Below are 19,014 nucleotides of genomic sequence, written 5' to 3' on the forward strand. Positions count from 1 at the left end.
CATGACAATCGGTTTACTTTTCGATAATTTGAAACGATTGCTATACTTCCCCTTAACAAGTGTAAGAGCAGATCGTCGCTTTAATGTTACGTAGGGGAGCCCTAACCCTGTCATCCTACCAAATTTTATCAAAATCGGGCTAAGATTTACAGAGTAATTAATGATAATAATTTTGGAGGGGGCCTTACATAAAAGGGGCTAACTCCTCTCCCATTCCATGTACAGCGTCGCGACCCCCAAAAGGCACATCTACATAAAATTCCAAATCGAATGACATCTCATTCATGAAAATCGGTTCACGCGTTTAGGCGCTACGTTGTTTACAAAAAAGGTAACAACAACAACAACAACAAGAAGAACAAGAAGAACAAGAACAAGAACATTTTTTGAAAATGCCGTTTTTGCTCATTTTGAGCATCTTTTTTCTCAATATCTATCAAATCTAGGTTGTTGCAAAAAAAATTACAGTTATAAAGGAGGATTTGCCCTATATTTTAAAGAAAATTTGGGAATTTTATCTTTTATAGAAAAAGAGAAAAAAATTGTCAAAGTTGGGTGTTTTTCAACGTTACGCTTTTTCGTGCAGTTTTTGATGATCAACCCTTATACAACTGTCCTACCGGACAGTTTTAATTAGTATAGTTACAATTAAACTCATATAGGTAAAGTAATCGCCAATTTTTTCGGGCGGGGCTTAACTTCCCCAACTACTCAATTAGATGTCGTGGGACAGGAGCAGTAAAAGCTCATACTTCACTATAAACAATTTTTTTCAAGCAAATAAAAAGTAGTCATACGCGGGATTCGAACCGGCGAACTCCCACTTACTAAGCCGCTCTCTTGACCACTAGACCAACACTCGGTTCCCCAATTGATGTAAAAATAAAAATTAAACATGTCGTAGAACTAGACTGACTTGACAAAACTGTCAATGGGATCTTTCTGGCACAGATGTTTAACGCTTGAGAAAAAAAAAGAAGTCATTATTTAAAATCGTGCGATTCTATAGTTTTATGCGCTATCAGAGCACATTTAATCTTTAGATGTTTGTATTGGAAAGAAGCCAAACTTTATCCATTGACGCTGGACATTTAATTTAGTCGGAGGAACATGTTTTTTTTTCTAAAAACAAAAAAAAAAACGAACAATTCTATTGGAGCGATCAAGTTTAAAGTAGCCAATTGGAAATTCTATCCGTACATGCGTGTCGTGTTGACTTAGAAGGAAGGGGGCAATGAACTAGCCAATAATAGATGGGACTTTTTTTTTCTCCTCCCCGTCTCCAGAGTTATATTAAAGGGCGACCATCACTCTGTGCTGTGTTCAGAATGCTGCTGTACTTCTAGTTATTACACAGAGATTTAATTACGAAAAGGGGGATTTTTTTTCTCTCTCTCTAGATTTATTGGAAAATTTATTAAGGATTGAAAAAATTCTCTGGTAACGCGAAATATGGGCGACTAAGTATCGCTAATAATCTGGAAAAGTTTTTAGTAAACTAGGACCAGAACTTTTGGTTAAATCTGTTTTCTTTAAGTTTGGAATAACTGAAAGCTCCTATCAGGAGAACGCTCAGTACTCAACAGATGGAATAACGGAAAACTACTATCAGGAGTTTACGCTCAGTACTCGACTGATGTAATAACGGAAAACTCCTATCAGGAGACAACGCTCAGTACTCGACTGATGTAATAACTGAAAACTCCTATCAGGAGACAACGCTCAGTATTCGACAGATGGAATAACTGAATAACTGAAAACTCGTCAGGAGAACGCTCAGTACTAGGCCGATGGAATACCTGATAGCTCCTATCAGGAGAACGCTCAGTACTCGATAGATTATCAAAGTTATCAGCACCACAGTTCTCAGTTTTAGTCCTATTCACTAGTTATTGTCTACATTCACCATCACTGTACTTTCAACTTACGCACCTTCTTCTTTCAAGATATCGTTAAGTTTCTGAAACTAACAAGATCGCTTTCGCAGATGGTAATTACATACACCAAACTCAAGGCCACATTTTTTTTTTTTCTTTAACTTTTCGTTGAATGCAACTTTAAAGTAAAACGAAAGTCCAATGGACAAAACAAGTTTATAACTTGAACACAAGATTATATTCAGCACTCGCACGAATCAACACAGAAATTAAAGCTTCTCTTCAAGGAATGTGGGGGTGGAGCTAAAAAGTCCGTAAAAAGTTGTTGGTAATTCAGTAAAAAAAAAAAAAAAAATACTGAGCATCGCCTTTTAGAGCTCCTCAGTTCATATGAAACGATCGAACACTTGTAGAACGTGGAAGTACTTCAATGACAGGAAATAAACACTTTTCTAGTTAATCTATAGAAGCTGGACACTACTGACTCAGACAGATCATTCAATAAATTGGCATTTCCGGTTAGAGTTGGTTTTTTTATTCTAAAATGCTGAAAACCTTTACATCAGCACAAATTTTCCTAATACTTTTTCAGCTTTTGCACACTTCTTTTTGTAATAATATCTCAGAATAATAGAAAGTTTCAATTTCACATTTAATAAGGACGAACGCAAGATAAAACAAGTCTGAACTTGTTAAAAATTTGACTAAGGTTAAACAGTTATTGATTTAAATATAGACTAGACAATTTTGAACAATGATTGTACTGTAACTGTTGTCTGTAACTGTAACGTAGAAGATTAGATAAAAGGAATCCAGCTAGACAAGGGACGGCTCATGGATAATAGTGATGGGCTATTTGAGCGGACTCGTTCCATTGGAACGAGTCCGATGGTGGAACGAGTTGATTCAAATCCCTATTTTTAAAAAAAGTGATTCCGCCCCGCCCCAAAAAATTTAGGCAAATAAAAATGAAAATGAGGCAGCAGAAGGTTTGGAACGATTAAACATAAGAACAAATGTCACGCAATTTATTATATTATTATATCATTAAATGTTAGCTTTCCCAGTTAATAACAAAACTATATTTCTTTAACACACATTGAGTACTATCCCTAATTTCCAATTGCTCTGATAAATATAAAATTAACAACGTAATACAAATATTAACACAAAAATAGGCTAGTCAAATATAAATTAAAGCAATGCAGTTTTGTCATTATCTAGCTTGACCACTAGAAGACTGGAGTTAACTTACTTCAAGAGTATTCAAGGTAGAGAAACGGAAATGGGTAGGAAATTATTCCATAAAAATTCTAACCCTTCAAAATTATAATTACTCATAATATTTATTAACTAAGAATTGAATATCAAGCTTTTAAAATATTATCTTATTGTTTTACAAAAAGAAAAAGCTGTGTGCTTAATCTTAAACTTAGCGCTGGACACTCTTACTCTCATCTTCATTGGCGTAAGCTTGAACGTGTACATGTCAGCTAGACGGTCAAAGTAAAACTGGGCCAAAATTTAGTATTACCTAACTGGTTTACTTAGTGTAGTATCCCTCCCACTCTATCACCTATTTCACAAACATTCATCGATTGAAAATATTTTTTAGTTAAATATTCGTTTCATTGGAATACAAAAAACATTATAACGCTTTCTTAAGATGATTTGAATTTTTAAAATTTGTTTTTGTCCATTACTCTTATAAAATACGAAGAATTTCAAATAAAATATAATATACAAACACAGAATGATCTAGTGTGCAGGTGGAGTCAGTCGTAGTTACCATGACAACGGAACCGTTAAACGACTCCGGCCCAGCTCTAGCATTTTCATTGGTTAAATCCACTGGAGTTGGTGGAGTCGAATCCGGAGTGATTTAAATCCTTTTGAAACCGGACTCGTTCCATTTTTTCGTTCACTGAATCTAGCCAATAGAAATTGCTGGAGCTGGAACCGGAGTTGTTTAACGGTTCCATTGCTATGGTAACGAGGACTGACTCCACCTGCATACTAGATCATTGTGTTTGTATATTATATTTTATTTGAAATTCTTCGTATTATATAAGAGTAATGGACAAAAACAAATTTTAAAAATTAAAATCATCTTAAGAAAGCGTTATAATGTTTTTTGTATTCAAATAAAACGAATATTTAACTAAAAATTATTTCCAATCGATGAATGTTTGTGAAATTGGTGATAGAGTGGGAGGGATACTGCAGTAAGTAAACCAATTAGGTAATACTAAATTTTGGCTCAGTGTTACTTTGACTGTCTCACGGTCATGTACACGGTTAAACTTACCCAATGAAGATAAGAATAAGAGTGTCCAGCGCTATGTTAAAGATTAAGCACACAGCTTTTTCTTTTCGTAAGATAATAAGATAATATTTTTAAAGCTTGATATACAAGTCCTAGTAAATAAATATTTCTTTATTTATGAGTAATTATCATTTTGCTTGAAGGGTTAGAATTTTTTTTATGGGAATAATTTCCTACCCATTTCCGTTTCTCTACCTTGGATCCTCTTGAAGCACGTTAACTCCAGTCTTCCAGTGGTCAAGCTAGATAATGACTAAACATCATTGCTTTAATTTTTATAATTGACTAGTCTATTTTTATGTTAATTTTTGTGTTACGTTGTTAATTTTATATTTATCAGTGCAATTGGAAATTAGGGATAGTACTCAATGTGTGTTAAAGAAATATAGTTTTGTTATTAACTGGGAAAGCTAACATTTAATGATATTTTTTAATGAATTGCGTGACATTTTTACTAATGCATAGGGTAAGTACAGAGACCGGAATCGGTGAACGAGTTGTTGGAATCGATTCCAACCCTGGAACTGATTCAAATCCAACGAGTCCAAAGACGGACTCGTTCTGCCCATCACTAATGGATAATAGGGATGTCCTGAATGATAGTCTATCCTGAATTAGGTCAATAACCCACCTCACTTCTCATCCCCACTCTCTCTCCTGCACACATGCAATCTTTCTCTCCCTCCTCTAAATTATCGTATGTTTTCGTTATTGTACTAACCCCGTTGCAAACAGTGTTGCCAAGACGGTATGACGAAAGTGAATAAAGTAATAACTACTTAAGCAGCATTAACACTTTTTTTGGGTTGTATTTATTTTTTTATCTCTCTTGATATTACCAAAAAAAGGTTGGATGTGAACCACCAAGATATTGGTGCTGTTTGTAAGGATTGATTTTAATAATTTTTAGCCTACACACAATACATTCAAGGCACCACTGGAATTCAAATGGTTAGTCAAAAAAAAAAAAAAAAAAGATTGGCTAGGATTGGATAATTCACGTACTAGGATATTGCGTCACATTGCCAAGCATGTTTTTTACAGGGAAAAAAAGTTAGGTCATGGAGTTGAATTTTTCCGAACAGAAAGTATCATTTTTACGTTCAGAATGACGTGTGCAGTTGATATTCAGTTATAGGTACAATTCAGATAAAAAAAATAAAATCTAAAGGCTTTGATGATCTTTTTAAGGGGTTTGATAAGAGTTAGAAGTAACCAGTACAAGAGAAATCGATACGAAATTTACGATTAAGCCTAGGAGCGATTTTCGAGAAAGATTAAACGTAACTAGTCGTTTTTTGAAGCAGTTACTTCCGGTAGGATGAATTGTCTTTAAACAATTGTTAATCTTCCGTTAACACTGCGCAAAAGATTGTTTTGTTTTATGCAGAAAAATTGCCTTCTATCAGAAAAGAGAATCGAATTAATCGAATTTCAGCCATTTTGGAGGAAAAAAAAGCTTAAAAATTCATTTAGTGACGTAGTACTTACTGTTGAATAATTGTGACCAAATCGTGGGGGGTCCGCTGTTGGCCCTTAAGGCAAAATATCTAGTTTTAACTTACTGCGATTTTCCGGTTTTCAAGTTAACACTGACAGACACGCACCTCAAAATGGATATTTTCGGAGAAAATTCGAAAATCAATTCGATTGCAACAACTACTTTTACAGAAAATTGTGTTAAGATAAAAAGTCGTATGAATATTTACTCGCAAAGAAAGATGGAAACAGATTTGAAGGGGGCGGGCGAAGGAGAAAAAAACTTTTAAGCTAATGCGTAACTTATTTCTAAGCATTTCAGAGCTTTTTGTCCACTATAAGAATTTTTTTTTTTTACGCGTTTTCTGAATTCTTGTCAAATAAGAGTTAGTAGGAGTTTATAAACTCAGCATTGTGGAAACATAGTTACTGTTCAGTGTACGAGTCTATTTAGGGAATATTTGTGGCTTCGAGGGTTAGGTTGGTAGTACACATGTATGTTTATGTTTTTACTAATAGAGTGTTAAACTAGAACTTATCTGTGATGTATTTATAATAATGTGAGCTGCTTGCTTCCTAAACTGTTTGTCATTCTTCAGGTTATGTTTTTATTTATTTTGTTTTGTTGTTTCTACCATTTCTCTTTTGTGGCAAATACATTAGTTTCCATGTTTTACACTACTGCTATTTTATTTACTATTTTCCACTTTTGTGTATTTTCTTTGACTTTTTTTTTTGTGTGTGTGTGTGAACTACGCAGCACCCTAGTAATTCTTAGAATATTTTCACCGCGAGATCAGCTGTTTTAAAACATATCTGCGAAGTGCCTTTCAGTACAGTTTAACCTCTCTACAATACTAGAAGTAACAACAACATATTATGTTAAATCTACAAGTGCAGCTACAAATGTGGAGGAAATCTCTTTTTTGATCGGAAATCAATTTTACTGCCCAAAATTTCAGGTATTTATGATTTTTATTCGCCCCCCTCGGCACAAAATACTTTCAAAGAAAAGTTTATTACGTAAAATATTGGTTAGAGAAAAGTCTGGTGAGTGAATGTTTCTCATTGGACAGTTATTTATTTTCCTTAATTTTCCTCACAATGCCAAGTATAAACCCTAAAGTACCTGTACAAAGGTTTTTTTTATGGTTTTCTTCAGGTTGTTCATAAGTTGTATTTGAACCTTTTTCCCTAGGTAAATCAATGCTTCTTAAGGTTATACTTGGGGCAGAGATAGGGTTTATCCCTTTCGCTACGCCATTTATTAAATCTAAAAAATAAATACATGAAAATTATTTTCATGCATTTTAAGGCCATTGCGAGAGGATTAGGAAAAAAGTAATTCACAAAAAATGCTACTTTTGGAAAAAATTTACAGTCGAAAACTTTAGAACATATTTGCCCCACTAGGGTTTATTTGTGGGGCACTAATGTCCCAATAGGGTTTTATTAGTGGGGCACTAATATCCTAGCATCTAGTAAAATAAAACTATAAAAAAGATCAACTTTTTCAAGGTTACAATCAGGTTATTTTCAATGTTGAAACCTTCTTAACACTAAGCGAATACTAAGGCCTTGGGGCACACAGAAAGCGGTCAGACGCGGCGATCTGCGATACGGGAACGTCACACAGGACGCGATTCTTTTGTTAGAGCGGTCACCAGTTTGGTAACTTTCTACTTGAAAAGCAGTAGTGCGTTTTCTTGTTCTTTTTTTAATTTTTATAGATTGAGTATGAGCTCGGACGAAGAACAACTCCTTCTGCTATTAGCTTTGCAAAGCAAAAGGAAGTTGGGTGATCAGAAATCAATAAGAAGAGAGAACAATTAGAGGAATACCACCGCTTATGTATCGAACTGGAGTCACGTGAAGATAGGTTCTTCTAGTATTTTCGTATGTCGCGAGAATGAAATGAAAAATGAGTAATAAAATTTCTTAACATTGGAATCTGTAATTTTGTACTACTGAAACGTCGGTTTGAGAAAAGAAATTTGTTTACAGTATTTATTGACTGCACCTAAATAATTTCCCTATGTTAATCTAATAACAGCTGTCGAAAACCAAAACCAACACCCTTAAAGTTTCATTCAGTTGTAATCTAAGGGCTTTTGATGATATTAGTAAGAAGTAATTATGTAAGTAAATTTCCAAATTTGTAGAAGGTTAGCGGAAGTGATGAGAGTCTCTACACAAGATCTATAATTTCACCTGAAACTGTTGACAAGTTAAACATGAATTGATCCCCTACCATATCACCAAAAAATAAACCCATCAAAATCAAATTGTGTTCTTTTTTTAAATCCCGCTCTAGACCAATGTGTCAATCAGCTCTCCAGTTTTTTTTTTTTACATTCCTCTCTACCTCCAGGGTTGCTCTTCCTGACAAATTGAAACCCTAATCCTATTTTAAAGCTTCATTTCATTTTACTCACAAAAGCTCATGTAAAATTGTTGTTTACCATTAATTCCAGTAATCCACTTTTCATCGGTTTTTAAATGATTAACAAAAAATTTAATTTCTCTTTCACCTGTTTATATGTTAAATTTTAGAAATGGAGATCTTGGAAGAAAGTGCATAATTTGTTGCCAAAGTAGACTGGTAATTCATTTTTTTATTCTTTACCAGAAATGAAAATAAATATGCGCAGCTGTTTACGAAAATTATAAAATTCAAATTGATTTCATTCTTACGCAATATTCTCAGGTTCAAAGATTTCCAAAAATCTTTTACTTTCTCGTATCACTAGATATATTTATGATCTTATTAAATTATAAGAAGATCCTGTTTGATGATATCCGAGAAGCGTTCATGTCGCATTTTATATACTCGTTAAGATTTGTCCTTTTCAAGGAGGATGATACAAAAAGCCTTCATTCATCATCCTGTGAGGTACTAAATTAAAAAAAAAAAAAAAAAAAAAACTAATTCAGCAAAGAAGCCCTTCCGGTCTGCTGCATTATGAAACCTCTCTGGGCACTTGGGAGACCAGAGGTGAAAATAAACCAAATGTGACTCTGATGGAAAACGCCGAACTTTGTAAGGTATCGTCATGAAAAGCTTTTTTTTTTTTGTTGATTAAAGATTTTATTAACGATTTGATAATTCTTCTGCAGGAAGAGGAGGAAATAGTCTTCCTGTTTAGCTGCTGGATTTAGAGGTAGTAGAAATGAGATGGAAGTCCAAAATGTGAGCTTTGTACAAACGCAAGTGTAAATGTACTTTTATAACCAGCACCAAGTTTCTTTAAAAACAGTTTTAAGCTAGAACAGTTCAAGCAATAAACTTAAAAAAAAAAACAAAAAAAACTAAATTATATTAAGTTACTCGTGAGTTTTATTTTTCTCATTTAAAATATATAATTGCAGCCGCATTCGTACAGCTGGAATGTTAATTCATTTAAAAACTTGCCACTCAATATGGCTGTGTAATATTTCGAGCTGTACTCTGGTGTCATTTCTTACAATTATTTAGTACGTAATGTTGGTTTAGTTCCCTATCATCCTTTAGTTGCGTATTTTTTGGGTTAAGTTAGGATAACAGTGCAGTGTTAAGGAATTCGAATTATTAATAGTTTTGTTGAGGTTTAATGAATTGTCAACTCAATACCAGAATTTTTTAATTATGTCGCTTCTTTTTTTCTTTTGTAGGATGGAATAATGTAGTGAACTTAATAGTGAGGCCATTAATTCGTTTTAGTCTGCTGAATAAAGAACCAGATATTCGCCATCTTTAAGTTTTTGGCTAGTTAAAATCTACATTTATTTTTTTTTTTGCAACAACTTACAAAGCCTAGGTTAGAAATGTATTTTTCTAGTTTTAAATCATCATGATAAATAATGGGTATTTATAAGGTAAAATAGATTTTTTGTTATTATATCTTTCTTTATTTTCATACCACTCAAATATACGACTTGCCTTCAAGTAATTTACAAGCAAAGCATTTATGCCCTACAATCTTGATCTGTAATTATCAGTTATTTCAATTTGCAATCCTTTTTTTTTCTGAACAAAAGTTCATGAGTTAACATTTTCAATTATTTTTATTTACTGCAAGTCAGTCTTATTTCCATAAAAATGCTACTAATCTTAAATGTAGTTCAAGGTTTATTTCAGAGAGCTTTTAAGAAAAAAATTATTTAAAAAATTTACATTTAATGATGATCCACTTGGGCTGAAGTTAAATATGATGCTTAAAATTTCATTCTTAACGGAATTTGAACAAAAAAAACGAGAAGGTATTTTCCTAAAAAGAACATCATCGGTGAGTTTGTCAAATTATAAATACAATTCATCATTAAAATACGTATTGTGGCATGACTTAGCATGGATTCTTCTAAAAAGTTAGCATGCTTTCTAAATTTTCCTCTATGGTACAAGAAATGTGATGCTAAAAAGATTTTAGTTTCTTTCATATTCATTTATTCTTGAAACTTAATTCTGTTTGACTTAAGGTTAAACTTTGTTGATTTTTTTTAAGTTAGTGTCGGACAACTGGGTACTGTTCACTTTTATCTTTTATACATCTGCTTAAAAATAGTAAAATGATAACAATGATTAGATTCATCGTATATACTCCGTTCTGTATTGAATATGATACAAAGCAAAGATGGCCGATCGTCCAATTGGCGCGCTTTGAAGACGAGTTTTTTTGATGACGTTTGCTTAGAGGCGTCATTCCTTTTTCCCTCCTAATTTAACCTCCTGCAATCATCTGTTTCCTTAAAAACACATAACCTTAAGCTATTTAATGTTGGTTTACTTCTTGTTTTCTTTTACTATCATTTTTTGCTTCACTTATTGATGTACGAGTACTTACTTTTAGAACAGCGTTTCCCAACCTTTTTTTGGCTCGCTTAGGCCACTTGATAGTACATCATGCTAAATTGTACTACTTCGTAAAAATGATCGTATTTCGTGAACTTTGTTATTCCGAGTGTGTTATTTTGCTATTATTATCTTTATCTGTATAGATATACAATGTATCTGTTACAAAGGGGTTTAAGTTCATGTTCACTTTAAAAACTTTGTAAAGTGTAAGATCTTAGCTTTAAAAATCTCTAAAATTGAGTACATATTTTTTCTTTTCAAAATTATTTGTTAATTTACAAAATTCTTCTTTAGGATTTTATATTTGTGCGTCCAAATCTTCTAAAATTAATTTCTTTTAAGCATTCTAACTACCTGTAAGTACCAATTAAATTTAATGTTGCTTGGATAAGAGCTTACTCATCATTACAATCCAGTCTCTTTAAGCAGATTTTTGTACTTAGTTGATCATTTAAGTTCTGTCACATGATAATTCTATTAAATTTTCTTGCATCTTTTATCGATAATGATGTAGCTTTTCCTAAATTTTCTTTATAGAAGGTGGGTTTGAAATCCAATTATCATTTGTGTTTTTGGGTTTTGGGAAAATACTTCTTGAAAGACAATTTTAATTCTGAGACAGACCAACCTTATTACTGTACATATTAACAACTTTACTGTATGTCCACCATTATTGATTATTTTTCTCCTACCAACAACCATCAACTCGCGTATCACAGGTTGGGAAACGCTGCTTTAGAACATTTTATCTGTCTTAGAACTACATTAAGCTAAATAAATTCTAGAAATTGTTAAAAATATTCAGAATTCTGAAATTCCAAAATAGAGTGGAGCAAAAGATCTGTAAAATCGTTTAATTGTGGAGTACAACTTAGATGATCACCCTCTTTTTCTAGACAATCTGACTTGGCGTGATTGATGGTCATATCTATTTCTCTCAAATGTTCTACATTATCTCCAGATTATTTTTCTACTCCTCCTTGGTGTTCTTCCTGGACCTGCAGCCTCTCTCCTACGCTCTTCTTGGGTGTTTCATCACTTTCATCTCTCTCATCTAACAATTTGAATCAAGCGTTCTTTTACATCATACCACTCCACCAATCATCATTTTATATTTGCTTAGAAAATTGATTTTTTTATTGATTTAAGAAAATGATCTGGTTCTTTATGGTTTGTTTTTACGGCAAACATGAATTAATTATTAATTTTTCTTCAAAAAGTATTGCAATAGGAAATGGCTTTATGAAAATACTGGAAAGTGTACCCTAAACTATGAAGAGGTTTTCCATTTATTTTTGTAATGAAAATGATTACATCTATTTCAGGAAAGAGATATCATTTATCTTCTCTCTACTGAGTGTTTTATTGTAATAATTGCTATTTATGAGCCCTAATTGATCTTTTCCTCAAAAGATCTGTTGGAATCATTTCTTTAATCTAATATTGGATTGTCCACTTTTTCCCAAACAGGAGGAGTTACTACGATGCGTGAAAAGAAAGGTGGTGCACTGAGCAGAGTTCAGAAGATCAAGAAGAGGCTGTTGAGCCACAGTTTTGGCAGATTATGTGAGTGATGTTTACCTTTTTTATTTTTGTCTGTGATTTAAAAATCTAATCGGATAATTTTGATACTTTATGTAAGCAAATTAGGGGGACGTAAGGAAATCCTCTGAACCATATGTGTATACGAGTTTGCGTCGGCTATCCCTGCTTTTCCTGCTAAGGGTTTTTTGGCAACCCTAATTTTAACATTTATCACCTACATTTTCTCCTTTAAATTAATTGAATTATAGTAAGTTACAGGCAATGAAAAAGAAATTAGCACTTTTTTTTAAGTACGGTTAATGTTGGTTGAAATGGAAAAAGTTTAGGGCGGTAGTTAACAACGAACAGTTCCATCTGGTAATTGAAACACATGGTTTCATGTGGAGTGGGGGAAAGAAGTAAAAAAAAAAGGTGTGAAGTTTACGAAATTTTATTTTAATTCCGTCGTATTTTTTTCTAAAGATAGGGCTGTAATCGATAGGAAAACATTTCGATAAAGCTTTACACAGATATGGGTTTACCGGGAGGGAGTATTTAGTGCTTGTAGCAATAGAAATAAAGTGTATATATTCCCCACTCTCTTTATGGCTATATTCACAGCAGTCTTATCGATATCTCGGATATTATTTCTGGGTAATTACTACAGTTACCGTTTCTCATTTCTTATCTATATCTAACTGCTGACTCAAGTTTTTGATTATGTGCTTAGATGCGCTACTATTATTCTATCTGAAAGTAAGCAGGTTTATTTATTTGTATTTATTTTTTAGTTCTAATCAAAATTAAATCATTTATATACGGGGAATACTTCGTTGGGTAATCTTTGATTATGATGATAATGCTCTTTTAAGCTTAATTCGTTGTATTTTATTTTTGTCCTGCCATTATTTAGAACGTTTAATGAATTCTAAGAAGAAATAATGTTCAATTATTATTGAAAATTATTATAGTGAAAGACATCATTTAGTTTGGTGAAGATTATTGAGCAGTTCTTCAAAGAGGGATTCTCTCGGTAGCCTTGAACACTTCTACGCTCCATCAAGAATGGAGAATATCCTCCTCTATCGCCTATTTTTTTTTTTTTTTTTTTTTTAAGGGGCGGTCCCTCTATCGCCTATATCATTTACGTTAGTTAAAGTACACCCTTCCAAGCCCATGTAAACTAGGAAAAAAACTACTTACTCATGAAGTCTCGCCAAAAGCCTTGGGATGCTTCGCTTTTTTTTTGGCCCAGTCAACGTTCGGCACGAGTTTTGGATGATGCCAGAGAAGTGCTGGGGAAAGAGAGGGAAACGAACCGTCTGGGGATATCTTTGCCCCTGATGATGGCTTTCTTCTTTCCCCACAATATATCTCCCCCATCCAAGATATTCTGAGGAAAATACTTTCTAGTTTTTCTGGGAGCACCATCAGGTGATAGTGGAAATCTCCTCCTTCAAATCCTGTTTTTGTTTTATCCCCCTCTCTCTCACCCTCTCTCACTCCCTCTCTCTCTTTCCCTCACCCTCTTCCTCACTCCCTCCCTCCCCCTCTCTCTCCCCTTACTCACTCCCTCTCTTTCCTTCACCCTCTCCCTCCCTCTCCTCTCTCTCCCTCTTACTCTCTCCCTCTCTAATTTAATCTTCTTACTCCTAAAGATTTACATTGTGTAACAATAATTTTTATGAAAAATATCTTAATGTTGAAATTTAAATACCTTAATATTTATTAAATAATAAGTAATTATAACCTCTACAGTATTGCTTCTTAATTAATGAGATGGGTGGTGTGCCTGGTGTTTCTATTGGGTTCGAAATTTTTTTCCCTTCGACCCCCTGGCTCAAATCGAGACCCCTACTTTTGTTAAATAGACCCCTGGGGGTCTAATATAGACCACTTTTAGCGACCTCTGACCTAAAATATAAAGTAGAGCAGATAAATACATAAGTAAAATATATTTTATCCCGTAATAATCATAGCTTTCCCCTTTAAAGTTGGTAAATTTATGTGGTTTAAGATTGTTATTTTTTTAATTAATGAATAAATATTATTTGTAAAAACAATAGAATGACAAAAATTATGTGATAAAATGACAGTTTAGTGTAGAAATATTTTATAGAGGGAAACGTTCGTACATATTGATAAGAATGGTGTAGATAGTGTTGCGGACGATGAATGGGTTTGTTGATTTAAATGAATGGGTAAGTTGTAGCTGATAACAGCTGCCCGAACTGTGTAACTGGGCACCGCCACATAGATTAGATAAACCTTTATCTTATCTAAAACCCTATAGATTTCCAAATATTTTTAGAATTCTAATTTTTACTAGTTCGTATTAATTATAAATAGAATTCGAGGCGGGTTATTCTTTGATTAAACGTGTTAAAACAAAACTTAATAACTCTACTATAAAAAGTATTGCACTGAGTGCAGATTTTCGATTATAAAAGTCTGCACCTGAAGTAAGTTGTATGAATTCCCTTGAGTGCGGAAAAGGAAGTGTTCGAATCCGTGACTCGAAAACGGGAAAGCACAGTAAGTTCAGCTTTAATGGTTAGCTTTGGTCCCCCACTAGACCAGGGGTTCCCAACCTTTTTTGCGCCCCGTGCCCGTAAAGAAATCTCACTCGAACCTCACACCCCCCCTGAAATTTATATTTTGCTCAAGGATAAATATAACCAAAAAAAATAAATACGAGTAAATAAAACACCTGGAGTATATTACAAAGAAAGTATACTTTACAACAAATAATAATAATTTCCTTGAAATATGTGCAAGATAATAATATAATAATGAAAAATATTTTGAATAATAATATCCTATTGTTAGGAAAGGGATTAGCTATGCGGTAAGCGTATTGGATTCCCACGCGGAGGTCCCGGGTTCGAATCCAGCTGCTGACTCTTAGATTTTCTCTTCCTAGGAGCTTCTTACAGCTCACTGTCCGGTAATGGATAGTATTGTCTGTAACGAGAGAACACTGTCCGCTGGAGGCCGGCAGTGCACTGGAAAAAGCTTCGGGCGCCAATAACCATAGATGTTGACGCGCCTTAAATCATTAAAAAAAAAAAAAAAAATAGGCAATTACTTCACTGAAAAAAGCTCCGGGCGACAATAACCCTAGATGTTGACGCGCCTTAATCATTAAAATAATAATAATATCCTATTAGGGAAGGGATTAGCTATGAGGTTAGCATACTGGACTCCCACGCGGAGGTCCCGGGTTCGAATCCAGCAGCTGACCCTTAGATTTTCTCTTCCTAGGAGCTTCTTACAGCTCACTGTCCGGTGATGGATAGTATTGTCTGTAACGAGAGAACACTGTCCGCTGGAGGCCGGCAGTGCATTGAAAAAAGCTTCGGGCGCCAATAACCCTAGATGTTGACGCGCCTTAATCATTAAAATAATAATAATAATAATAATAATAATAATATCCTATTAGGGAAGGGATTAGCTATGAGGTTAGCATACTGGACTCCCACGCGGAGGTCCCGGGTTCGAATCCAGCAGCTGACCCTTAGATTTTCTCTTCCTAGGAGCTTCTTACAGCTCACTGTCCGGTGATGGACAGTGTTGTCTGTAACGAGAGAACACTGTCCGGAGGCCGGCAGTGCACTGGAAAAAGCTCCGGGCGCTAATGACCTCAGCTGTTGATGCGCCAAAAAAAAAAAAAAATATCCTATTATTTACCTGGACTTTTCTCGCACTCCCCTGGAGCATTCCAGGTTGTGGGAGCCCCTGCACTGGAGGGTGTCACAATAAGGTTTTTGGAGGCTGAAAAATCCACTTTACCAGGAGCACTTATCAGTTATTTAAGACGCGGCTCCTCCTTCGTTTTTCTCATAACTTTCTCGCTCCAATGCGGGGTAGATACACAGATCTAAAACTTTTTATTTAGAAACATGTTTTACTTAGAAAAAATTTTACAGGCCCCCCGGATGTCCAGCTACCTACCTTAAATTTGTGGTGGGCCACAAATTTTTCTTATAATCATTTAGTATAGATTAGAGCCGCTTATTGTTACAACATCTCCAGTGAAATGTACGGGTAACAAACTGGGTAGAATGTTGTCAAGAATTAGGTGTGACCCAAATGTTGGGAGTTGGTACAGAATTTGGGTCTTAGAACCTTGAACAGTAGGAGTAAGCGTTGTGTGATTGGTTTCTGTAGGAGTAAGCTTTGTGTGATTGGTTTCTGTAGGAGTAAGCTTTGTGATTGGTTTCTGTAGAAGTAAGCTTTGTGATTGGTTTCTGTAGGAGTAAGCGTTGTGATTGGTTTCTGTAGGAGTAAGCGTTGTGATTGGTTTCTGTAGGAGTAAGCGTTGTGATTGGTTTCTGTAGGAGTAAGCTTTGTGTGATTGGTTTCTGTGGGAGTAAGCGTTGTGATTGGTTTCTGTAGGAGTAAGCTTTGTGTGATTGGTTTCTGTAGGAGTAAGCGTTGTGATTGGTTTCTGTAGGAGTAAGCTTTGTGTGATTGGTTTCTGTAGGAGTAAGCGTTGTGATTGGTTTCTGTAGGAGTAAGCTTTGTGTGATTGGTTTCTGTAGGAGTAAGCTTTGTGATTGGTTTCTGTAGAAGTAAGCTTTGTGATTGGTTTCTGTAGGAGTAAGCGTTGTTATTGGTTTCTGTAGGAGTAAGCGTTGTGATTGGTTTCTGTAGGAGTAAGCTTTGTGATTGGTTTCTGTAGGAGTAAGCTTTGTGTGATTGGTTTCTGTGGGAGTAAGCTTTGTGATTGGTTTCTGTAGGAGTAAGCGTTGTGATTTGTTTCTGTAGGAGTAAGCGTTGTGATTTGTTTCTGTAGGAGTAAGCGTTGTGATTGGTTTCTGTCATCAGGTTTGGACTATTATTGGTTAAAAGTAAATAATAATTTATGAAGTATCCTAATTAATTGGTACCGTTAATGGCAATGTTTTCTATTAAGTTTATTAAGCGCGAACCACAACAACTTAACCAGCTTCCCCATTAGGTACAAACCAATCAGAGCCTCCCTTTTTAAGTTGCGTCAAACTGCAGCAGTAAAAATTCTGCTTTGTAACTTGAGGAGTTTTTTTGTTTCCCCCCCTCCCGTTCCATCGGCTTCTTCGATCAGAGTAATGGTTTTTTTTTCTACCTCCTAGAGATTCCAAGTTGTAAAAGCTACACAAGATAAGTCCTGCAGCTGTCCCATCCCAACTTACGTCACACAACCTGGATGGACCGGTCCTCCTTAGAATTAATTATCTATGGAAATCACTTAGAATATGTTCTGAAGGCGATATCCCATCTCTCTCACTCAATTATTTTGTTTTAGACAAGGGATTTAACATGCAAACTCCCGAGGGCGTTGCTCCACATAGATGTTATCCCTCCCACCTACTTTGGACTTACAAACTAATAACTTAAACCGGTTCAGAAATAATAATAAAAAAAAATGCATTTTGTATATTATATACATATATAAAAAAAATTGTTTACTTGGTGGCTGTCCTTTACATCTTAAGATTTTCAATTTCATCATTTAGTAATGTAATGCCATGCCTACTTTTTCAGGCGGACTTTACGTCTTAACTACCGATTTTAGGTTCACAATCTAGTATTTACCTTATCAATTAATTAAGATTAATTGCATTAACCAGTTAAGCGGTGGAGTTGAGTACTGTAGTAGAGGTTTGGTTTGACGTGTATTAACTCTGGTTAATCAAGTTTAAATTTGTTATTTATTTATTCTAAATTAAGGGCGTCAACATCGAGGTTAATGGCAACTGGAGGTTTTTCCCAGTTCACTTCCGGCATCCGGACTGTGTTCTCTCAATACACACAATACTGTAAATTACCGGTTCAGTGAGCTGTTAGAAGCTGATAGGAAGAAGAAAATCTAAAAGAGCCAGCAGCTGGATTCGAACCTATGATCTCCGCGCTGGAATCGAGCAGAACAGAGTGCAGCATCACTTGTAATACTTACTTTACCTCATCCTTTAATTTAATCATCTTCATTTTACTAATTAAATTTTAAGTATTCATCTTATTCGCGTAGAATGTATATATTATTATTATTATTATATCCATGATTTGTAGCAAATCGTAAACAAGTCAGTTGGAATTCTAGCATGTAATAAGAGTTGGAAGGAAGAAGGAAGGTCTTGCAGAGTAGGCGAAGGGTCCCTAGGGAAATGTGTAGTGGTATCCTACCCTCCAGGAACGTCTTACCCCACTCCTCTATATTCTACCCGGTTTTCTTGAGACTCATCCCAAACCTTTCCTCTGTTAGCAGTTTATAATAATTTTGCAGAGTTTATTGAACTTGAGAAAAAAAAAACGAAGTCAATGAAAGGGACTGTGACGTCTAAGAATTATTTATTTATGAAGGTTAAAAAACATGGTCTTTAAAAATAAAAATCTTTTTTATATAAAGAAGGCGATGATGGAAGTGATCGATCGATTCATTGATCGATTATCTAACTCTACCAATTGGTTGAAAATCGATCTGGGTAATTGATATTTTCGTAAACAGAATTGAACAGTTTTATTTTGCCCAACAACTGAGAGTTAGGAGTCATGGATTCCTCCGCATTTGTTATTCTGATGTATTTTTGTACTTATTTCGACTGCCCTCAGCTTTAAATTGTTCTCTGCTGATTTCTTCCTTTTAACAATAATTTTTTTTGTTTAAGAGCAAATACAGAAAAAATAAAGAGACTGTGATGTGTTTTATGTAATTACACCGGTAACACTTGTTTAAATGTTTACCAGTTACAAATTAAATGTTTGTAATACGCGAGAGTAGGGAAAGAATTTCGATCATGCTGGCAGTGGGGAAATATTCTCCCACCGGAAGTTTGCCGGCTTCCTGTCGGCCTCGCTTTGCTATTTCACATGCACTTCCTTCCCCTCCCGCTCTCTCTTTGTCACACTCACACACCCACCCAAAGAGTACGTACACATTCATTACACATCCGCCAATCTAAATATAATTTGCGATCTGATAAGTTCGACCCTCATCT

The 19,014-nt window shown here is 34.7% G+C and overlaps 1 protein-coding gene across 5 annotated transcripts in view; it reads left to right on the plus strand.

Moving 5' to 3' along the window:
• Positions 1–19,014, plus strand: part of Eip63E (cyclin dependent kinase Eip63E) — a 237,518-nt gene that overhangs the window by 58,643 nt on the left and 159,861 nt on the right. For 4 of the 5 annotated variants that reach the window (XM_074112581.1, XM_074112580.1, XM_074112582.1 and 1 more), the window contains one exon: positions 11,984–12,079. In XM_074112581.1, the coding sequence (XP_073968682.1) occupies positions 11,984–12,079 (96 nt within the window). Of the gene's footprint in view, positions 1–9,205; positions 9,538–11,983; positions 12,080–19,014 lie in introns of those variants that run through there. The other variant, XM_074112584.1, reaches the window with a different exon arrangement.

This window comes from Rhodnius prolixus, unplaced genomic scaffold (assembly GCF_049639745.1).
Source record: "Rhodnius prolixus isolate KJV_2025 unplaced genomic scaffold, Rpr scaffold_1, whole genome shotgun sequence".
NCBI classification, from domain to species: domain Eukaryota; kingdom Metazoa; phylum Arthropoda; class Insecta; order Hemiptera; family Reduviidae; genus Rhodnius; species Rhodnius prolixus.